Source organism: Haliaeetus leucocephalus, unplaced genomic scaffold (genome assembly GCF_000737465.1).
Source record: "Haliaeetus leucocephalus isolate CR32 unplaced genomic scaffold, Haliaeetus_leucocephalus-4.0 Scaffold168, whole genome shotgun sequence".
NCBI lineage: Eukaryota > Metazoa > Chordata > Aves > Accipitriformes > Accipitridae > Haliaeetus > Haliaeetus leucocephalus.
In genome coordinates this window covers 1,021,728-1,045,840 of record NW_010972604.1, presented here as the reverse complement: position 1 = coordinate 1,045,840, position 24,113 = coordinate 1,021,728, and the positions used below count along the sequence as shown (strand labels likewise).

General features: G+C 43.7%; 1 protein-coding gene across 1 annotated transcript in view; it reads right to left on the bottom strand.

Moving 5' to 3' along the window:
* The window catches only part of ARHGAP22 (Rho GTPase activating protein 22), a 136,168-nt gene that overhangs the window by 7,204 nt on the left and 104,851 nt on the right, over positions 1–24,113 (bottom strand). The window contains exons 4-7 of the mRNA XM_010563475.1: positions 12,298–12,505; positions 8,003–8,135; positions 3,242–3,315; positions 1,259–1,380 (exon numbers count right to left, since the gene is read on the bottom strand). Of these exons, the coding sequence (XP_010561777.1) occupies positions 1,259–1,380; positions 3,242–3,315; positions 8,003–8,135; positions 12,298–12,505 (537 nt within the window). The remainder of the gene's footprint in view (positions 1–1,258; positions 1,381–3,241; positions 3,316–8,002; positions 8,136–12,297; positions 12,506–24,113) is intronic.

The window sequence follows — 24,113 nt, the reverse complement described above, 5'->3', positions numbered from 1 at the left end:
GGCCAAGGCTGTTAGAGTCTTGCCAACACTGGCCAACTGGCCACTAGGGGAAGGCACAGCATCACACAACAGACTGAGGTTTCAGCTATCCCCACCTTTGTAATACTGAACAGTCCAGCATCCGCTCCTGCACTCCCTTTTTCTCCTCCCCACATTTTTGTACCTTCCCCGCTTCAAGGGGAAGGTCTCAAATCTACCCTTAATAATATGGCCCACATCTCTGTGGCAGGCTTTGAGTCCCTGAACAACTACAGTATGCTGGGCCATGCTCTGAACTTGGCCTATTACCTTATAGTGAGTTGCCATCTGTGGGGCACACATCTGCAGTGCCTTTCAGAGGTCACTTGTGCAGAACTAAAGGCACTGCTGCTGCTAAGGTGTGATAATGTTGGCATTCTGTGAAGGATTTCCATCACACAGAACACCATGTCAGCTGTACCCTACAGCTAGGGAGCAGTGCCAGGGCTGAGTTCAGACATCCTGGGCACAGCATCTCCATCTGTACCTAATGCTGGATGAACCCATCAATTCTTTTTGCAGGCTTGCCAAGATCCCACAAAACTTCATGCAAAGACCCTGCTAAAACCTGTACCACAGCAGCTGTGCTCCAGTGCCACCTGGGAGAGGGGCTGTATCCCAGCCCTAGTGTCAGCCAGCCAGCGATCATGCCCTGGGCATTTCCTGACACATATGGACGTAGGTTATTTTCAAGCTTCAGATTTTTACATCCAAAATTAACAGTGATTTTCAAGTTATTCCTTAGGTTCTGTGAAGTTCTGACCCATACACAACCTGCTTAGAAGACAGCACTTCTATGACACCTAGTTATAGCCACTGCGGCACAGCAAAAACTACAGTACCTCTTTCATTGTGGACTGGATGTCCTTTACAGGGAGCTGTCTAACCACTGAAGTGCACCAATACTAAATGGTAGCAGTTTGTTACTTAAACGTGGTCCTTCTGAAGAACATTCGAGCTTTCATTTTAGCAGTGGGTTCAAAAAGAGTTCACATAACAACTTAGAACAGGGCAGAAGCATCTCCGTATAGTGAAGAGAAGAGACACTCCTAGGCCAGTGGTGAGTGGGATAACAGAGGCCAACCAGTACATATCCTCATAGGCACTGATGAAAGGGATTGCTTGACTCATTGCTGACTGTGCAGTCAAGTGATACAGCTACCAACGAATGTTGGCTTTCAGCATACTCTTACAGCTCCAAAACACAGGTGTTGTGTTATCTTACAAGAGTAGTACCTACCTTCCATCATTGTCACTGGATCTTCCATTTTGGGCCGTAATATATTTGGTCCAAATACTGTAGCCAGGTTCTGGACACTCATCTTGTTAATGCTGGAGTGAGCCTGAACTTCATCAAGGAACCTTGAAAAGCCCCCCCAGAAAAATCAAAGGAGGAGAGGAATAAGTAAGTGACTTCTCATACTTTGACTGTAGGCATTCTGGGGCAGGAACAGTTTTGTCCTGTGTTTATACAACCCTGATTCCTGAAATGCTTCTAGGGACTAACACAGCTTAGATACTCAGTAATAACCCCAGATCCCTCCTAGTGTATGAAACAAGAGTGGACAGGATGGCTTCTGCCAGAAGTACCAGCCTACCAGGGATCCAGCCTTCTACTGGGTATGAAAGGACAGATTATCATATTTTTATAGGAATTCTCCAATTACAATTAACTTCTGTGAGTTTTCACTTACAGATATAACAGAAGTAAAAAGACATTTCGCTCATCTCCTCGTCCCAGAACTAGCAGCCTGTGGAAAGAGCTTTGTGGCTTGAATCTAACAAAATACAGAGAAAGAGGTAGCCCAAATGCTTCTTGTGAATGCATCAGCTGGGCAAACATTGACACAAGAAAAAGACCATGCAAGCCAAAGATAGCACATAAAGAAATCCAGACAGACTGGCTATCCATATGTATAAGCTGAAAATCAGCAGAAAGTTTCTATCAATTAATGTTTTTGTAATTTGGAACAGCCTCCCAATAGGAGTTGGAGTAATAGAAAGGCTGTAACAAACACCTAAATACCTAAGTACATCATTAGCCAAGTTGTAAAAAGGACTACATGACAAGCAAACCTACAATAGCAGGAAACAGGACTCAGTGGCCACAAAAGTGAACAGTCTCTCTGTCTGTACTCCGTTTCCTAAACTATTGTTAATTTTTGGATGATTGGATGGGTTTTGGCAGGGAAAAAGTTTTCTTGTCATTCTGCACTACTTGGCAAACTTTTGAATGCTTCTACTTGCAGCATGAGTTTTCTAGGCACTCCCATTTTTTCTGTGGCTTTGCCCTGTGGTGGACACTATGCTTAGATCCCCAAATCCTCAGTTTTCTTCACGAAGTCAGAAGCAAATTCTACTTGCCTTGCCTTTCCTCAGTTCTTCACTTAGAAACATGTATAATTATATTCCCCTGCCTCAGCCATTCATGTTTTGAGGTGCTCAGATATTAAAACAAATGGCTATAGAAGCACACAGTGAGGCAAAATAAATTGTTTAAAGCATTCAAAAAACACATTTCAGAAATGCTATCTGTCTGTACACTTGGGAAGGGCTTGACATCTCTTGAATAAGTCATGAGCTTCATGTTAGTGTTTGTGTCTACTGCCTGCTCCAGATGTGCAAATCCCACTTGTCATAAAGGGACTAACTACCACAGAGACTAGAATACAACATAAAGTTCACTACATTGTATCTAGGGTAACAGTCCGTTCCAGCTCCCAAAACACATTCCAGCCCACTTCACAAAAACTGGGAGAGTCAGCAGAGAGATGAGGTGAGACAAGGTTGTGGAGTTACTGGTACTCCAAGAGGAAGCCACTCCCAACCCCACTTCCAAACTAGAGCTGAGGCCAGACAGGCTATTCTGACTGCATCTGCTACACAGATTGGGTCATAAATCTTCCAGCCGCACAGTACCTGGAAAAAATGCCTTTCTTTACTGGTCTTTAAGTGCTTCTGAAATAAACAATATAATATATAAGTATCATTCATGCATGCTGCCAAGACTGTGGGTGACAGCAATTTGCTTGGCTGATTCTCTTGGATAAACCAAGAGCTTCCTTCAGGCAGGCTGCACATTCACCTCCACATGTTTTACAGGAGCAGTAACTTACATATAAGTGATGTTTGAATATTCATACTTTCTGAGTAAATTATTTGCATATAAGACCAGCCTTACAAAACTTAGTGACTTTTCCAAGCGTTAATTAATTTCACTTACTTGCATATGTATTTGAGGAGGTTGTAGTTGGGTTGGGGCAAATTCTTCACCTGTTTAACCAGTTCCTGGGTACCCTGAGGGACAGGAAAAACAAGGAGAGCTATTAATATAAATGATGCAAAACAGACTTTCCTTCAGTACTACAAAGTCCTCTTTCCAGAGTCAAACCCCTGAACAACAGATGATGACACAAGAAGGCTTTGCTTTAAAAAAGGTGTCATCCAGTGTGTTGTGCCTTACCAAAAAGCCAGTGTCCAGAACTTGATTCAGTTCTCAAAATCAGTGGAAATCCTCCTGTGAACTTTAATGATTGATGTAGAAGTGTTCAATTAGTGAGGCCTGCTAGTCTTCAAAGTCTGCCCACTAGCATGTACCAGCAAATGTGCCTTTTCAGCACCTGGCCTATTTGAAATGTTGAGGCATCGAGTGTAGTATAAATACATTGCAGTAATGCTTAACTGAGCAGAAGAGAGTTTTTTCTTAAAAAGTCTGAACGACATTCCAATTCAACTACCTCCTTTTTAACTACTTACTTCCATTTGCAGTCATTCTGAGCTGTGACATACTTCCTCATAAAATTTCTGTCTTTACATTCAAATGTAAGATGAGACATCTGCTGGAGAAATGACTTAAAACCCTGAAGCTACTTAAATCACCTAATGAAAACCTCTGACTCAGAAGGCTATTGTCCTTCCACAGTCCCAAGCACCATTTGCTTGATCCTGTCAATGCTGCAGTCGCCCTGGAGATTTGCTTATTTTTTGAGACAACTAAACCTTTTGTGGGACAATAGATACCCAAGCACATTTGGGAAGAGTGATAGCTGCTAACTAATGATGGAGGGCTGCTAACGGAGAAATTCCAGAAGCAGCTGGTTCCAAGCCAAAGAGGTGCAGTTGGACATTCATTTCAAACTTTCCTCGATTTATTAAGGACTGTTAGGGGGGGAATTCTGTTGGCCAGCCTCTTGCAAGATCTTCCTGATTTCTCTGGTCCAGACAAGTCAGAAAGATCCAGAGAGCAGTCTGTATTCCTGCCTCCATCCTTAACATCCTGAATGTATAGATACTTTTTTATTCTGTATGTCCCAGCACAAAAAGTCCTCTAATAAAAACCTAAAACTTAAAAACAATAAGTCCTTTTTAATTCCTTAGCTTAGAAGTTATGCTGTTTTAACAGTGACAACAATGGAGACATCAATAAAGGACCAGTCACTTTTGAAAATCTCAATCCTCTTTTTTAAACTTCTGAAAACTTTTGAATCAAGGACAGCTGCTACTAATGTGAAAGTTAAGGTCAGCTGTTCAGGTCATACAGCTTTCAAGTAAGGAGTTTGAACTAGAAATAGGTGAGCTAACAGACCTAATTCCCTCTTGAATTTTGCTCTGTAACCCAATTTATTTCAAGTACAGAATTCAGGATGGTATTTGGCACTGTATTTCAAGTGCTCTGAATTAAAATACCATGGCTCCAGTGGATGCAAGAGGAGGCTTTGGAACAGAAACTGCAGGCAGTTGTGAACAGCTGGAAACATGACCTAAAGGTACGAGATGCTGCCTGAAAGAAAAAAAAGGTTCTAAAAATTTATCGTCCATGCTCTGTCACAATGAATCACAAACGTGGTATTACACAGAGGATATCTTTGTATTCATCAAGGTACAAACACTTGCCAGGTTAAAAAAAGATTTCTCTCCTGCTGCAGCATTTATCAGCTCTGCCACAGGTTTGTACCCACTAACCACCTGACCAACAGAGGGCAGAAGGCTGAGCCTAGTAACACCACAGGGAAAGTGTAAAGGAAAACGCAAGCTAGAAACTGCTGCATTATTAACAAATAGCACTGATTGTGCTTATGGCTGCAGCCTAGCAAGCAACAGAGGCACTGCACTGTCATTCATCATGGTGTTTTGCAGTAATAACTCTTACCTCCTCAAAAATCCTGCATGTCTAATTTACCACACAGGCACGCTTTCCAAGGAGTGATCCCAAAACCAAGGATTTTGCAATGTGTGTAACAGATCAGCAACAGTTAGGAGCTTCTAGCTGAACGGGAAAACTAGCAACATTTCAGATATTCACCCAAATTCAGACCCCTCTAAAAACTCAAAGCCACGTGCTTAGCCCACTGAACTGCTGTGTGCATCTCTAGAGTACAGGCAGCAGTGAAGGCTAAAATACTACTGTGTCAAGTCAGCTCGGACTCAAATGAGGTTTTAGAAATTTGAAGATCTTTCATTCATTCTTACTCTAAAATTGTTTTTTTGTTTTCAATCCCTCCTCCCAGCCAGTTGGGATCAGAATCAAATCTTTTTTAACGCTGCGGTCCTGCTAAGATACCTGAGAGGCCTCAGCACAGCCCAAGGTCTCTGCTATGTTTCTGTTTGCATTCCAACACCAGAGATTAGCTGGGTGCAGAATGAAGATGAACCACAATCTGAATGAAAAATGGAAAGCTTAGGGCAGTGCTGGAGGTTTTTTTGCCGCAGATGGAGATGAGGCCAAGTGACTATCATAATAATTCCTATCTATGGTCACAATGTAGCAGCATGAGGTGCCAACAATTTTATCTGAAGAGGTATTTTTTTCTTAAGTGCTTCTATTTTTATTGTGGGGGAAGGAGGGTACAAAACTAAAGAAAATTACATTTTGAGTCCCAAAGTCTAATTCAAAACCTCCAAGTGAAAAATGAAAACAAAATAGTACTTCAAATTAAAACAATAGATTGCATTTTGTTTCCAAATACTTTTTCCAAATGAAATGTTTGATTTTGAAATTCCCTGCTTATCATTTTGTGCTAAAAAATTATGGTTTCAGTGAAACCACATTTTTGAGCAGGGGGATTTTCCATAGCGGGGGTGGGGGTGGGGGGTGGGGAGTCAGGCCCTACAGGCTTGGTATGACTTTGTGCTACATCGTGCTCCACATGCTACTGTACATGCACAGCCTCGCCACCCTTGCTGCGTGCACTCCACCTTCCTTTCTGAAAAAGTAAACAGCCCCTTTTAAGGTACCAGATTCTCCTGACAAAAACAAATGCTTATGTTTACAACAGCAGCTTAACAAGACAACTTTGTACTATCAGCAGTACTGTATTTTGTAAGCTTTCATGTTGGCTATTTAGTGCTCCTCATCGCCTTTCTAATACAAAGAGAGTGCTGCACTACAAGTCATTTCAGTCTGGCCTTGCTTCCACAAAACCAACACAGATGTTGCTTCCCAAACCACTGCAGCCTGTGCAGGCAAAATCAGGCAGACTACATGGTTAATAAGCTGAGCAGTGATATACAATTATGTTTACCCAACTTGGCAGTGTCTCTACTCTTGTGCAATAGTGCTTAATGGATCCAAAACTTCCCAGTCTGCACATCTTATGACCAAAATGAAATGAGCTCCACTGCCTTAGAAATGCTGCCATTTCTTGTGAAATCAGCGGTTGTGCTGTCTGTAACATAGCACCCTGCAGAGATGCCCGAGTTGACTGAGGATAAGGCAGAAAATGAGCAAGTTCTGGAGCTAGTAGCACTTGTACCTATTAAAAAAACAACACTAGTACACTGACACACTGATGTGGCTGTGCCCAGGATGCAAATGCACATCCATGTGTGGTAGTATGCTGTGTCACGTACAGAAATTTGCTTTCTCAGAGATGGCTAGAGGATACATCATGTGAGTACAGGTAGTGGCAAACTTGCCTTTTATCTGTAAAAAACAACACTATCAGATATGCTACATTTGATGCATGCAAACAAGTATCTTTCTATGGGCATCATGAAGGACTGAATCTCTCCAGAGCCTTCTGCCACTTGAACTAAAGGTGAACCCCAGGCTCTCAGCAAAGAACAGTTTTTACAATCCCCACCAGAGACAAAGATGTGAGCACACTCTTCAGGCCACACACAGAAAAGGGACGGAACTGTGTACTGTGACTGATAAGCCCTCAGGCCTTTGCTTCTTTAGCTGACACTAGTAACAACCCTTACAGCTTCTTTAAACCTCTGTTTTAGAAGGTGGCACAGTTCCACCCACATAAGACCAGATCCAACGTGCCTTCACAATCAGCAAAGAGCTCAGGCATCACCACGAGAGGAACAATATGGATGAAACAGATCAATCAATCATATTGTAAATTATCCTGCTCCTCCCAAGCAGTGAATCAAAATTTCCATGATTGCCACAGACTTGGAGGTTTTTGTCAGCCCCTTCCCTTGCCTGGAAACCAAAGACAGGAACATTGTAAGAGTGTTCTGGCAAAGTATTCATAGCATTATCTCCCCCATTCTGGGATAATATCATAGCCTGCCCTTTTGTAGTGCCTCTCCTCTGAGAAACACAAAGACCACCGCACTGATCAATGTCTCACCCACCAAAAACTTTGGGGAGCAGAACATGCTGTTCTATGAAACTGAAAACACAGAAAAAGGGAGTGACTTCATACAGCTTGCTAATGAGTCAACAGCAAGGCTGGGAGAGGAACTCAGATCTCTCCTACATTGCATCTCTTGCTGATTACGCTACAGAATGGCTTTGTTCAGCAGCAAGAAGCACCAGGCTTCAAGACTGACTTCAAAAAAGCTCCTGCTTCAAGCAGAAGCCTGTGATACTAATGCCCAATTCACAGCTTCAGGAAAATTCAGGGGAAGGTCCTTAGGAACTTCATTGATTTGAATCAGGACTGAAGAGTGATGAGAAGAAAGCTGTACTACATTGAGTCTTGGGAACAACCTTCAAGGTAGAAGGAGGCAGATTGGAAGGATCACTGACCTCTCCCTCATCTTTTGAGAGTAGCTGTCCGCAAGAAAGAAAGTCTTCATATTTGGCAAAGGGGATGACAGGCTCTGGCAGCTCTCGAAGGTAAAGCTTCAGGAGGGATGCCACAGTGTGAACATCTGTGTTGCTGCAATAGAGAAGAGGGAAGGAAATTTAGAAACCCACAGTACCCCAAAGCTTGATGCCTTTCACGAGGGTGCATCAAGGTCCCTCTTAGGGACAGGGACAAAGTAGGCACATGGAAGGAAGCTGTTCTACCAGATGTTTGTACTAGGCAGGAGGGTCTACCTGGGAACAAGGAAAATTTCCCATTCTGTCAAGATATAAATGCATCTCAGGCAATATGGGCAGTGGAAGGGACATGCCCATGATACTGCTTAAGGTAGGGTGGTGCTGTGGTTCCTCAGCCAATGTGGATCAGGAATGTGAGCCATACAGTCCAGGCAAGTGCACAGTGATCACTTAGCACTGACAATAGACCTCTGCATCCTTGTGCAATCAAACATAACCTCTGATCCTCTCACTGATCCCTCCTGCCTGATACTCTCCCCAGCCAGCACCTACCTGCGTCTGATGAGCCAGGCTTCCAAGTGTCCGTCTCAATCATTTGGGAAAAAAAATGGAGGAAGATGCATTTCCTCCAGGCCCTGTATTGCCTTTTGGCACGCTGCCCAGCTTGTGGGTCGCATCTCCTCTCCCAGGCTGGGGTATCTGGCATTTCCTAGCCCATCTGTTATGCTGGGGTACCAGCTTTTCTTTTCTCTCCCACTCCAGGAACTTCTTTTTCCTCTTCTCTGTCCTTTGCTTTAAGTTGGGGATGAGGTGTCAGATGCCATGATGAAGATGCACCTAGTCTTCCCTTTCCATTTCCTATCCAGCTTTTGATGCATGGCAATACCTCTCCCTCATTCCAAGTCTCCTGTTGTACAACTTAATCTTTGCAGATGATCTCCTTAAAGGTTTCAACCATTGGAAGTCTAAACAGATTCTGTCACCAGCTCCCCGCTACCTACCATTGCCCTGACAGTCTTTAAATAACCTGAGAAAAACACGGGGCAACAGACCTTCAAATCCTCACCTCTATCTAAAAGCTGAATCTCTTCTGCTTAGTATGTTTTTAAACATTTTTGGAACACATAGCTAAAACAGGAAAAATTACAACAGGAAGCTGCCAGCAGCTACCACTTGCTACTGATCATGATAACGCTATTCTTATTAAACAGCTCCGCCATATTTGAGAATACCACAGTTTCACATAGTGGTTTTCTTCAGTTGATTATGAATGCCTTACAAATGAGGTCAGTACCCTTATTCTTTTTTATGTTTTTTTTAGTGTGGAGTTTTGGGCTGGGACAGTGGATATGACTAACACTCAGAAGCAGAGCCCAGACTACAGCTTCAGGTCCACTGGCTGCAGTTACTGTTTCATCCACAAGGCCATGTGAAATCCAGCCAAACTTTTGGTGGCATGGAAGTGCAATAGGAGCAGACTGCTGTAGATGCTTCCAAAACAGCAACACCTGGCCTTTCATAAGAATATACATATGCATTTAAAATCCAAATTGGAAAGGCAAGCCTTTTAAAAATAAATATTTTAATTATCAGTCATCACAGAGATCTGATCCACCATGGGCAGGCAGGCTCTAGCATTTGGAAGATCACTGTAGACAGAAAAGACATCTAAAAGGACTGACTGCAACTAGGAAAAAGAAAGGATATTCCTTTCACTGCACCTGATTTGGAAACAAGCATATGGATTTTGCACTTGCAGAAAATACTTGCTGCTGCCTAAGTATCCTAGGCCATACATGGATAGCTTTAGTTGCACATAGAGAAAATAATTCTTGCTAGGAAGAGAAGCATTTCACTTAGCCAGAGTGGAACTGCCTCTCCCTCATCGCTGTCCGTGACTATACATATCAAAGAGGAGAGAGTTGGGCCTACAAGTGGCAGTGGACATGGTGGAAAGAGCAACAGGCAATGACTGGGGGGCCCACAACTGTCACACTACTCGGATACCCCTAGGCTTGCCTCCTTCAATTCTGTACTGAACCTTCAGTTATCATGTTTCAAATCAACTACCCAAAAGGCAGGCATTCCTTTATGGAGATCTTTACTGCCTCTGTTAAAGGTGAGACTTAGCACTGATCTATTTATCCAGTGCAAATGCCTATGGAAATAAAGGTGCTTTCTGCTTTAAAAATGCTGGAGGAAGGCTTGGCTTGTCTTCATGACAATGAAGTTAGTATGGATTAGACTAAAGTAAAAAATGAAAGTGAAACTGTCATTCCTAATTAATTCCTTCCATAGATACTCCTGTTCCAGAATATGAGCATTTTCCAAAATAACTTTGTTCAATTCCACATGAACTAAGATAATTCTAATTCTGAATTAGAACACCCAGACATTCAGTTAAAAATACAAAGGCTTTGTTTAAGAGATGATGAAGTGAGACAATCTGACGATTTCAAACTTTATTTTTTCATGAAAATATCTCTAAATATTTAACACTTTCATTTGGGGAACAAATACTGACTGTGGTTAAGAATCAAAGAAAGGAAGATGGGTGGTCTGGGAAGCTGAGGGGAGGGAAGAATTAGAAGAATGTTCCAAATAAACTCTAAGGATATATATACTTCCCAGGATGAGACCAAACACTGTGCTGCCCGTAGAGCGCTAGCTCTTCCTGCGGCAGTAGGCAGGGATGCTATTGGCCATGTCAAGGCTGGCTGCAGGTCCAGGGGAAGTGATCTCCTAGGTTAATGTGCTGGCAATATACCAGATGCTGCCTGCATTACCTGGGAAAGTGGTGCCAGTGAGTTCTGGCAAGAAATGGAGCCAGGTCTCCAAGCCAAGATCCCAGATCTGATCCCACTTCTGGACCTGTGACAGAGATCAGGCCAGATCTATACAATGGCCTTGGATCCAAATATCCCTGGAGTTCAAGGTCTCTGTTAGGGTCAAGGCCCATTTCTCAAAGCACTGTTTAGGTTAGCACAATGCCAACCTTCACTCTGGGTAGCGTGTACACATGAGAAAGGGAAGGAAATGTTAATTGCAGAGTATGGACAGGATTTGGCTGCAAGGGCCCCAAGAGCATCTGCCCTCTTGATGATTTGATTCCCTGGGCTCAGGGCCAACGTAGAGATAGCGCAGCTGAGCGTTGTTCCCCTTCCCTTGCTGACCTTGGACTGAGCACTCCGAGCCAAGGCTGACACTCTTCCCATGGGAGCCGATACTAAGCTAAGCCTCTACTGTTTATCCTTTGTCTGAGCTACAACTCCCACTGCCTCACTGCCATGTCTGTGCCTGGCTACAGACCCTGTTGATCTGGACCTGGACCCTGACTCATGGATGGATTACCTTCCCTGATCTTGGACCTGCCTTGTCACTATGGGCTTGCCTGGTGATCACTGGACTGTGTCACTGCCTCTGCCAGCCTTGTTACCACATTTGGCTCCTGGCTCACCTTGCTTTATGGAGCAGCTGGCCTTTGCTGCTCCCTGACATTGGCATGGTCAGTAGGACAAAAAGGCAGCTAGCATGTCTTTGTACCAGGCAAGGAGTGATTACGGCAACATTTTTATACTGGGAAGAAAAATGCAAAATTGCCATTTTTATTTCAGAAACATTTGACTCAAGTTTTGTTGAAAATCAAAATATTTTCAAAATCAAAAGATCAGTTTTGAAATAAATGTTCCATCTCAGCTGCTGAAATTGTAGACAAAAAAAAAAATTTGGCCAAGAATTCTTCTGGGGTCAGCAAGTGCTTTGTTATGACATGCTGACCAATTCTATACATGGCACGTATAACAGCCAGTGAAGATGTGCGAGATGGTGGTGACTATTCTGAAACCTGGTGACAAAGGAAGAGGCGAGATATTGCCCCTGGGCAGATCTGCTGTGGCTGCTGCAAGGGAGAATGCAACATCTGAAAGCAGTAGAACACCTAGTTCACCTCTGTCATATCCATTTCTACGGTGGGATCCCACCAACTGCTGAGTATGCTGCACCCAAACCTAGCAATGCATTTCATTCAACATGTGCTTAAGCTGAAACACTGGAGTAGCCCCACCTAGATTAATGGGCTCAATTTCTCTCTCTGCTCAAACACTTAGCTGAATGAAGGCCTCGGCACCCAACACCATGCAGGAGAAAGCCCCAGCGGCACTTTAAGAGAATGATGGTGTGGAAAGAACATGTAAACTAGGATAGCCACTGCAAGGTTATTCCTGCCAGATTTTACATGCCACAGGCAAACCAGCCTGTATTTGGTGATGTCAACTCACCTGTCAAAAAGGGGCTTCTCTCCACAGTCAAAAGAATCCTGCAGATCTTTGACAAGGTTGGCTTGGCCAGGCATTCGAAAGAGCCCCTCCTCTGTAAGACCTCGCTCCCGAATAAAATCCACACACTGTTCCACCAGCAGTGGGGCCAAGCGCTGGCCATACTTCCTCTCGTACTGTACGGTGTCCTCCAATCGCTGTCCAAAGATCCCTGCCAACAGAGAGCAAGAGAGACAGCTGGCTGTCAGCTTAAACTCTTTTTGAGCTATTGCTCAGCGCATACAGCAAGGGAAACTTCCACATGGAGGGGGTGAACATGTGTGAAGGTCCAGTTTCTAACAGACTCAGAAGAATAAAATTATTTTTAAAACTAAGAATTACATGCCAAGTGACTTTTTTTCTTAAGTGCTTCAAACTATCGTCTGCCCTAAGCCAGTTTATATCTCATTATACACAAGGAAGGTGGGGTTAAGATTATGTTCATGGTTATCTGCAGCTGTGCTGAATCTGGATTAAGCAATTATACTTCCATTGCATGTTCTGTCCCAAGAATGCCAAAGCATAGGCTACATTGACTTTATGGGACACGATTCCTCTCTGCACGCACCTACCTCTTAGCTGTCATACAGTTACCCTTCATTACTTTGCAGGCGCCCAGCCCAAAAGGTAGCAATCCCGCTAGCAGGAGATTGCTAACATCACAGAATACAGTTGTCAACATTAAAACTAGCTACTGTGAAAATCGCCCACCATCCTGCAAGCTTCTCATGTCTATTTCTTTTCCTTTAAATAAAATTGCTGAATTAAAATTAAAACACAGAGTAAAACGCATGCAAAATACATTGCATTGCCCTTCCTACTAAAAAATGTGTGCTGTACTTCTTGCACCTTGAAAATATCAGAAGCACCAGATGCTCTAAAACCAGACTGGCCTAATTAACTCTTAAGTCAGATCTATTATACATCCCCAAGTATGAAGCACTGTCTCTCTCTCTGGGGAAACCAGAGTTCCTGGTCTATACCAGCTGCTGAATGCCACTATTAGCACCAGATCTTTTCAACAACACAGAAGGGGGTCAGGCTGTAAGACCCAGAGGTCTCAGTTCAATCCCTGCCACTAGGAGACGACTCCATCTAAAAGGACAGCTACTGAGTTGTGTTCTGAAACCCTAATTCTAGCACCTTGCAAGATGTGGTGGAATCAGGGAGGATAGCATCTAAGTTAACCATATTTTGGTAATAAGAATTCAGTGAGAGAGAGAATCCCAGAATCTACTCAATTTCAGATGAGACCAGACCATAGCAGATAGGAAATTCTATTCAAAGATTTCTCAAAGCAACAGGAATCTTTCTACTGACACCGAAGAGCTTTAGATCATGCATTCAGCATTTAGTTAATCTTGCTGGTCTGAAAAAAACCAGCAGCATGCAATATTGGAGTTACACTGTGTTTACAACCAATAGCCAGAAGCAGTGTTTAATGGATGCATGCATATGCTTATACCAGGCCAGGGAATTTGATAATTTCTTAAGGGTCTACTTACCTTCCTGCTAGTAACCACATTTTCCATTTTTATTTTAGTCCTATATTCATGGGAAGCTGATAACTCCTGGCAGGAAGTTTCCTAACCACCATTCACTGTCCCTCATGGGACACATCATGTCAAACCATACCTGCTCTCTATATTCAGTCCAACCCTGCTGAATCCTCAGAGAAACAAACCTTTCACTACCAGTTTCAGCTCCCTGAATGAAGCACGCAAGAAGGATCCTAAAGTCCAATTTCATTTTCCTGCCAGTTTGTTATACATCAGAAGACAGAAACCTTCCTTACACCCCAGCCTACGCAACTGCATTACAGTATCAGAGCTGGAGGGCCATGAAGACTCTTGAAGGAAATTCCCTCCTTATCCTGGCAGGAAGGCATGCCCTGGAGCATGGGAGTGATTTATCTTTATCACTGGAAATATTGCTTTTCTTGCAGAGGAAGGATTTTGCTAGTTCTTGTTTCTAATCTGTTTGAATTTTCACTGAGATGGGTGTCTCTGAAGTCACATTCTAGGACAGGGAATCTCTTCCTGCTTTTGCACAGGTTGCTTTGTAATCTCATCATATAATCCTTGCTGTCATGACAGGGCACAGCAGAACTGCTTGGTATGTGGGGCTCAGCGTTCTCCAAGGATTTCCAGGGCACTTACAGCCATGAAAGAACAAGCTTTTCAGCCCAGTTTCTCAGATAACTTCCAAATCCAGATCACAGCTGAAAAAGTGAAGTCTCCATGGCCTGTTCATCTCAGCCTCTCTGCTGATCCTACTCACAGAGGAGTAACTGGCAACATTACATATCATAGAAATACACACAGGAATGATCCAGGTAACAAGAGTTGCAAGCTACAGTGCAGGCCCTTCAGCTGTGAAAAGCTGACCAGAAACATGTGTCCTGTCTAACCTCCCTCATGCTATTCTGCTAGTGACCATTTCTGCCTCTTCCTCCGACCTCAGTGTTTGATCCTGGGCCACAGTCCAATGTAAAGCAAGGTCCTTCAGCATTAGTTATGGCAAGCTTGGGTCAGACCCCAAGCTGTGCACCTTAGAGACAAAAACCCTCCATATCCTATCATCAATCTCTGAGCCAGGCTTCCTCCCACCAAACCCATCTATTTCCTTAAAATGATACACGGCATTGACTCTTCTAGATGCAAGACAGAGAGGTTTAGGGAGGTCAGGCTGTGGTGGATGTCAGGGCAATTACAGGATAGCAGCCCCATTTTCTCAAATCTCTACTTGTTGAATCACAGCCCTGCTTCCTAAAGGGCCTGTCTAGAGAAGGCTCTGGGAAAGGTAAATGCTCTGCATTCCCCAGGTATAGAGCACAGAGAGAATGTTTTTCAGAAGCTCATATTCTGGTGTTCTAGACTTAACTCAGAGCAAGGACTAAAGCAGTGTCAGACACACATGTATGCAAGCACACAGATAATAACTGCACACATAACCTCCACTTGCAGTGTGAAGCTTTATCTACATTTCCCTAGCTTTGGCTGGACTATGGCCAGCAACATGCTCTAATACATTTCAGGCAATATCAGTCCTTGCCTTCCCAGTCAATTTGGATCACAACAGCAGTAGCTTTCTGTAAGTACAATCAACCCATCAGTGACTCCTGGGTAACAAGTTGACTGCAGCCAAACACAGACCACTGATACAGAGGTTAAGGAATGTGACACTAAGATAACAGAGATAGAAGGGTGACCTGCTCTGAGATTCAGAAGGAGCAGCAGATGGACCTTTCACAAGCACAGTATTAACATTACTATGGGTGTCTGCTGCAGAACCAGATGCTGGGGACCCTGTCTTTCTCCCTTGTTCAGGCATGGAGGTTGGTAACACCTTTTTCTCCTGGATGGAAACAACGATCTTTGGAGGAAATAAAGGCACTGTAATATTCTTCTACTGCAATACTGCTCATCTCCCTTCACACCATTTCAAATAGGTAACAAGAAAAACCAGCCATGAAACCAAGACTGACATGAGTGACGATGAAGCTGATCTACCTATCATATGGTGAGTGAAAGGAGCTAGCACAAGCATGGGTTTCTTCTTGTGTGACAGTGTGTGCCGAAAGGCTGTGCAGGTGAGATCACGCAGCCCTCATGGGTAATTTTTTGCTGAGGGGAAGAGAAGACCCTGAAGCCATTGCCAGGGTGAAAGACTTCTCTCAGCCCAGCTCTCTTGGCTGCCTCCCACCTTAGTTTGGCAGCCCAACTCCAATTGCAGATCTATGTTTTCTCTTTCCTTCAACCCTGAACCCTAATTTTCCAGGGAAGCACTAGAAAAGGTCACCAAGCATCATGCAGACAAAATATTTCACCCAAGCCAAGTCTATTGGTAACTGCAACTTCCCTTTGCAGCCCCAATTACACTGCAGCTCTATGCTTTTTCTTTCTCTCTATGCTAGCCCTAATTTTTTTTGCTGAGCCGTAGACAAGGACCCCCCTCAGCCACTGCTCAGAAGAAAGACTGCTCCCAGACCAAGTCTTTTGGCAGTAAGAGCATTAGGGCTGGGGTTTAGAGAGAGAAAGCACAGAGCTGCAGTTAGAGTGAGGCTGGAAAGTTGGCCTTAAGAGAAATTGTTCATCTGTGCAGTGGCTGCAGAGCTTGTCCATGGCTTAAGAAAGGAAATTAGTGCTAGGGTTCAGAGAAGGAGCCAGCTAAGAGCTGTCTTTGGAGTGGGGCTGGAAAGGGACTGTCAAAGGCAAGTTAGAGTTGCTAACAGTTCTGGTCTTGTGGAAATCTTTCATCTGGGCATCTGCTGGGGGCCCTTGTTGAAGTCTGCCCTCAGGAAAATTACCTCTAGGGCTCTCACAGCTACACTGACAAGAGACATAGCAGATGCACTTACTTCAGTCTCCCAGGGCTAAACAGGGCAGACTGAGGAGGTGGTGTCCTGCTAGCTCTGTAAAGCTCATCTCACTTCAGCTAGGTCTCAGAAGGTCTTGTAAAACTGATGTTGTAAAATGTCCCTGAAACTAGCAGGATATCACAGCATCGCCAGGCTAGACAAGGACTGCCCTGCCTTGCAAGGAAAAGCTAATATGGAGCCAGTCACACACAGCCTCATCTGCTGGCTCCTCAAGGCACAGGCCTGTTTTCAATCAGTGGGGCCTGCAGCTCAGGCTGAACTTGGCAGCACTTCACTCCATTTGATGATACTGCTGGAAGACATTAAAGTTTTTCTCTTCATTCAGAAGGGGAGCCAGTGCCATCCAGTCACACAGACAGAGTTAGGCTGGAAATAAAGCCAAAGCTACTAGCAACCCAAGGGTTAACTTTCCTTGTCATATCCTTATCTATAGCTAGGCCCTTTTGTTTGGTTTCAAAGCAGAAAAAAACCCAGCATGCCTGGGACCACATCCTTAATCTCAGAAAGATTCAAGAGATACTAAAAAAACTGGGCTAGCAGAGCTACAGAATTTCTTTCCTCTACTGCAACAAGCTGCTACTGTTCTTTAAAGATTTAGGTGGCTCTTTGTGGAAAAAACGAGCCAGGAATGATGTACTAAGACACAGACAGGCTCTCTGTCCTGGCCTGAATAGCTCACCCACCAGCTCCAGGCATACAAAGCCTATACATTCAGCTATGCTGTCCAGACACGCAGTGGGCAGGAAAAATATATGCTCCCTGCTTCATTTTTCCTCATCAGAGCTCTGATTTCAACCCAAATAAACTAAAGACAGAGATAATAAAGTCAGTTCTTGAGTAGAGTTTCTTTATGGGGAGAACTGAGGACTCCGTATGTGCTTAAAGTGAGAAAAGTCCAGACACACCTACGTCAGCTATATGTACAGCTTAGTACACACACATTAAAAGATGTGCTGGAAGATAATCAGGCACACACCTGGATGCTGCTATACAGCAGTACATACACCCGCGCATGCATGTGGTGCCTCACAGACAGGCAGTTTACGGATGTAAAGACTGTGTACGTGCTCACCTGCACAGGTAAGTGTCTGCTTTTACCTTCCCACATTCATGCTTAGGCTCCCATTTATCTGTCCCTCTCACACATGAAAGCACTGAGAAAAAAACCATGGGCAGACATTCAGAAATGCATATGCTTCCACAGCACAAAACACATACAAACCTATAACTCTTGTTTTCCCTGCCCTGGCCCACCCAAGCACATACTATGTGGATTACTGCAGCAGCAATTGAGAAAGGAGTTCCACGTTAGGAGCTGTACATGCCTAAGAAAAGATAGTCTCTAACAACTAAACAATCCAGCCAGACAAAGCATGCAAGAACAGGGGAAAGGAAAGGAAGTGACAGATAATTAGGAATCAAGAGAAACTGATGAAGTAACTTGCCCAAGGTCACACAAACGGGTCTGTGGTAGAACATGGTGTCTTCTGATCCCATTCCCCACAAAGAGCAGCCTCCATATGCTGGGAGCTGAGTGCTCTCAGCCACATACAGCCATTTAAATATTCTATGTAAAAGCAAACAGAAACACACCTCCCCAGAACTATCTTTAAATGCTAGCTCAACATCCGGTAGTATTTTTGGCCATAGACTGGATCCTTCCCACTCTTTCCCCCTTTGTAAAGCCAGATCCTTTTTTAGATTCTTAGCTTCTGTCTGAGGCTAACCTCAAATATCTGCTTTTCATCTAGGAAAAGAAAACCATATACAAATCTAAACCCTGGAAAATCATCTCATACCTCTTGTTCTTGTGCAGCACTCCGCTACATGACAGGCGCTGAGCTTCAAGCAGAAACCAGGCAGTGTCAGACAGCAGGAGCGGCAGAGAAAGAAAGTCCTGACTTCAGGCATCAGACACATTCTGAGTCCCAGCACTGGCAGCTTTCCATTCACCCAGCGCTACAGAGCAGAGAGCAGCCGATCTGCCCTGGGAGATAATCTCAGCAGCACATCTGGTCTTAGCTCCACAACTCGGCATTAATTATGACTTGTGCAGAAAGCATTTGAAATATCCAATGAGATGCAGAGCTCCCCAGCTCCCTCCGCATGGGGAAGGAGAGAAGAGAAAGACAGGCAGGTAGGGTCTTGCCCACCCTCGAAGCTGCCGCCAATGTAAACAGCAGCTAAGTATGGGTCACAAGTTTTAACAAAGGCATCCCCCATCGGCTCTGTAATATATTCATGCTCTAATTGCTTGTCAGATCTATTCTAGATAGCTGGAAAAGCTGAGCAACAGTTGCTGTCTGCATGCCACGCTCTGGATCCCTTCCTGATACAGGCAATGTTAGTTGTGCTGCAGGCAACCTGGTGCCCTGGTCTGGCCTCTGATCTGCTTGCAAAATACCAGAAGCAGAAAGCTCATTTTGGAGGTGAACATCCCCCCACCTTAGCCTTAGTGTGCTCTGAGAGCATCTCCACAGCTCTGAGACATGTTGGAAAGTTTTACACAGCTTAGGAAAAGCTACAGTCTTTGATCTGTGCAGGTTTTTGTGCTTACAGCCTCTGCTTTAGCCCTTTACAGAGAAGTTGCCTGATAATGAATACCTCAGCTGAATAACTGGTAGAGGAAGGAACTAAAAGCTCCTTACATGTGAACCAATCCCGAGGACTCACTTGCAGGAAAACATTCACCCCCTCGGCTCCTGCTCTCAGGGTAAGAAGCCTGTATTTAAGAAAAACACTTATCACACAATGCCCCATGCAGTTATACAGAGGCCAGCCCTCCATCCCATTTACAAAATGCACTCGTGATTGCAGATCTGCAGGAGTCACCACCCAAAACTTTTGCACCAAGCTTCTGGGGATTTTTATCAAGCTTGGCTAACTTCATCTCCCTCTACAGGAGAGGGGAGGAAAAAAAAAAAAAAGTTATTCCTGTCTGCAGCCACTCATCCGCTTCTGTTATTAAAATATCATGTCCGCGGTCACTGTAGAGACCACACTCATCTGAATTTAGTGGCCCACCACTTCCTTAGCTACAGTTTGGCTCAGTTTGAACACACATGTCAAAGAAGATACTGACCCAGTAGTCAAGCTCTGAAATTGCAGTCACTGAGTGTTGTCCTGCAACTCAGGAAACTTGGGATCAAACTCTGTCTCTACATTCTCTATTTTGATCAAAAGCTCCTGAAGAAATGACTGTCACTACAGGTGAAGGCAGTACCAGGATCAAAAGCTCCAGTTCTTGAATGGCAAGGTAGTAAGGTATTCCTTAGCTATTCAAGATATACCTTGAGAAGCAAAGTATTGCACAACTAGACACCAGAATCCCAGACAATACACTAGACAGTATTTAAAGCCCACTAAAGAATATTTGGAAAGCGATGGAGATCCTTAAACAAAAGGTACAAATGTGATCCAGGGTATTCTTCACCCTTTTATTATCCTCTCTTCCCTCGTGGTGAACACAGCAGGCTGTAGGTTGGGGAGAGACTGCCCACAGTGCTAACTGGTGAGCAGCACCAATCCTCTTCTGAATGGCTGAGACACCATCAGGATTTTTGGCACTATTCCTTGGAACAATGCCTCAAAATGTGTCACGTCTGCTAAAAACATTATGGAGCCTAGGACTCAATGTTTGGGATGGGAGCCCAGGAGATAGAAAATGCAGACTTTTATTCTTCCATTCAGTTCTCCATTTCTGTTTTCCATCTCTCAAAACACAAGAACAAGGAGGTATCCAATGAAATAGAATGTCATGTTGTTTAACATGGATATTGTTATACCCAAAGTATAATTAACCCATGAAATTCACAGCCTCTCTACGGCCAAGGACACAGCATGACTCAAAGCATGATTAGACTTCAGCATAGCTTATAATACTGTGAGTAGTACAAGAGATGACGAAGACAATGTAAACTCTTCTCCAAAGAAAGTGCAAACACAGCTCTCTGGTGAGAGAAAAAAGCAGGAGCACATGCTTGCTTGCTCACATGAGCATCACAACAAAAGCATAAAATGGCAGCTGCTTCAGTGTTGTTCCCTACACATCGTAACTCTGCAGTTATAGGTGTCCTGTGAGAAGAATGCAACATTGTGGTGCGTATCTACACACTCCACAGTTAACACCTGTTTCCTTATATGAAACAATTCTCAATGCTTTTCAAAGCATTGTGTTAAAAGTCATGACTTAGACCACAGAATATGATGAGACTGGAATAAAAATCACTATATATATATATTTAATTTGTCTTCTGTGTTTTGAATTTCCAGGTCACACTTGGATCCTGCTTTCTCTGTTAACCACATTTCTCAAAAATGAAATCCAAGATTCACACATAATCACTGGATTGCAGGGGCTGCAGACTCCAGAAGTATACTTGATACTGCAAGAAGAGCAATAAAATCCAGAGAGCTGGCCACATTGCATATAAACTACCATCAAAATTTTCACCTGGAGATCTCCCCATACACATGTGCCAAGGAGAGAAGGGGTAATGGAGACTGAACTCCCTCTTTCCCCATTGGTGTAAATTTGTTTACCTGTAGAGAAGTTTACCACTGAGCGGCTCTTATTTTCCTAAAGAAGAACTTGGGTTTCTAAAACTGTTTAGTGAGTAAGTCTCCCATGATCTTGCTGCTGGGGAGCTGGAGGCATTTTCTTTCCTGGTGTCATTGTATGGAGAGAGTCCTAGTAATACTCTGATGAGCTAGAACCACTGCAGTTATTCTGCTGCAGGTACCAGAACAGGGAGAAAGCATCCTGCCTGTACATGTCACTACAAGCCTTGAGACTGGCTGGGAAGTTCACTACAGCTCGCACAACCTCTGAAAATCCAGGCATGTCTCAGGCTTGGCATCTACCTCAGGTCAAATTCAGTCTTGAATCTGGTTGCAACAGACAGGAATGGTGAACTCGCATGAACTTAGAAAAGATTCCTCCTCATCTCTGATTGTGAGCAAACTTGTTGGCTTGCACAGCTCTAGCAAGTGCCCATAGGGTGTGGGTATTTTTAGACACTGGCTTAGAGTATTAGCTAATATACAGGTATACTCAAGCGGACCTGTCTGAGGGAGCTCAGATCTAGGAAACTGCTTTGTCTATTTGTACAGAAAGGGCCTAGCATTAAAGTTAGAATCAGAGCTGAAGTTCCCTAATTTTCAAGTAAATTAGCTTTGTACAGACTCATTTTTTAACCCAGGCAAACATGGGCACTCCTTGTATCTGTTGAAAGTTGGCAGTGAAACGGCTACAGGTGATCAGTCACAGGGCTGAACCCAGCAGGAAGGACTTCCAACAGTATGTTCCCCGTACAGAAAGTTTCCCTTCCAGTTTCCTCCCTCTCCAAACACTTTGGACAGATCCTTCTCTGAACAAAATGATGTCCGCACACACCTCCCCTGCTCTGGGCTGAGGTCTTAACCTTTACTGGTAAAATGAAATCTTTTGAGAATAAACAGGCTTCGGCTCACTGGCTGATGAACCAGTTCACCCTGGGTTAAAGGGTTAGCAAATAGCTATGTTCATCCTTCTGTCACAGTAGATTCTGCCTAACCTGTGTGAGGTGTCTTCCCATCATATGTCAAGAAATGAACTGACTGAGCAGCACTATAAATTACCCTGCTGTGGACTCTGACCAGTTTATGCTCTAAATGGAGATTGTAACTATTTGCTCACAGAGAAAAGATGATAAAGAGACCTAAAACATCACTTAACCACAGCATTCTGAATTCAGAGCCAAACCCCTATGTTCATTGGTCTATTTCTCTCTAAACAAAGGCAAGAAGTGTTTAGAGAACTAAACATCAAGAGCAACAAAAAGTGCCTTTTAGCAAGCAGTGATCTGGACAAACGTGCCCTGGAAAACTTCTTGCTCCCCACAACATAAGAACATCTTTTACAGAACTTTTTATTTACTGACTCTTGCACATGCCTGTCTACATTTAATAAATAGGTTCCATAGACTTGACTGAAGCTATGTCTGTAGAAAGCATCTGACCAGCAGATCTTCTCTTTCAAGTGTGCTGCATGTTGATGCCCCCACTGCACAGAAAAGTTTTACAAAAATTCTGGGTGTTAGTTTGTAAAAAACAGTTATGAGATAGTATAATTGTTGCCGCCAGTATCTCATCACTAGAGAAGGATGACAATTCCAGCTGTGGGTTCAAATGCAAGGATCACAGAGTCTGAAACCTGTTGCTGATTCTCATCTCTAATACAGAATGAAATGAGCCACCTGGAGTTCTGGCCATCCTGGAATCTGGCAGGGCCTGTGATCTAGATTCATAACCAAAAATTAGAAGACCAGCCCCTTTTGTCCATTCAGAAAACCAAACAAGCTTATGTCCTCAAGCCTTCCCAAGCCATGGGAGGCTGATAACCTAAGAACAATCAGTCACTGAGAAGCAGGCAGGATCAACATTGAACACATGGGTGCTTATCCAAATCAAAATTCATCATAAATACCTCTGTCAGTCTGTAACCTGCAACTGTAAAACTCACTACTAGGTAAATTGTATATGGTTTTGGTTTGTTGTTTCCTCAAAGTCAATCAATGATGAAAATCTGTTAGCTAACTCCCACGCATTTACCTTTATCCTCCACTATCCAACTAAATCCTCAGTCAATATAAAGCATAACTTATACCTTCACCACCCAAGCATAAGGTCACGGTCTAAGTTCTAGCAACAGCTGAACCTGACTGGCTGTGCTCAGGGAGGGGGTGGCATTTAGCTCCAATTTGTAAAATGGATAAAACATTTCAGTAAATCTGATAGCCTTTCAGGAACACTTTTAGAAGAAGTCAAGGGCTGCATATGTTCCCTTCCCTGACCTGCAACTCAGAAGGTAGGAAGGGGAAATTGCAAGCCTGATTATGTGATGATGGAGAAGAAAAAAGGAGCAACTGTAGGGAGTAGAAGGGTAACCTTTAGAAAAGAAATAGGAAAAGAGAGACAGGGTGAATTCCTTTGTTCTCAGCTCCTAAATGGTTAAAATTGCAACTTGCAAGGAGCAGGCTACCATTCCCCTTCAGTAAGCACATATCCTCATAACATTCACCAAAGGACTAATACAGAGAAATTAAAATACTTGCCTGCAAGCTGAGAAACACCACAAGAACATGTTTGTCCCATTAATCATACACTGCCAGGACGTGCAGTGAGAACCATCAGTGTTTTAAAGACTGTCAGCTCTCAAACATCAAGCATGAATCTAACGATTGCAGGAAAGGTCTCACTGAGAAACCACAGTGTAGGAGGCAGTACTGGTCAAACTATGTGCTACAGGCAGTAGCCACCAACAATATAACAAATGCACAGCCACTATCACCTCTCCATGGCACTTAACTAGCTGAAGAGAAGAGGAAAAAAATTTGTTATTGAAGCAAACACAAGCCCC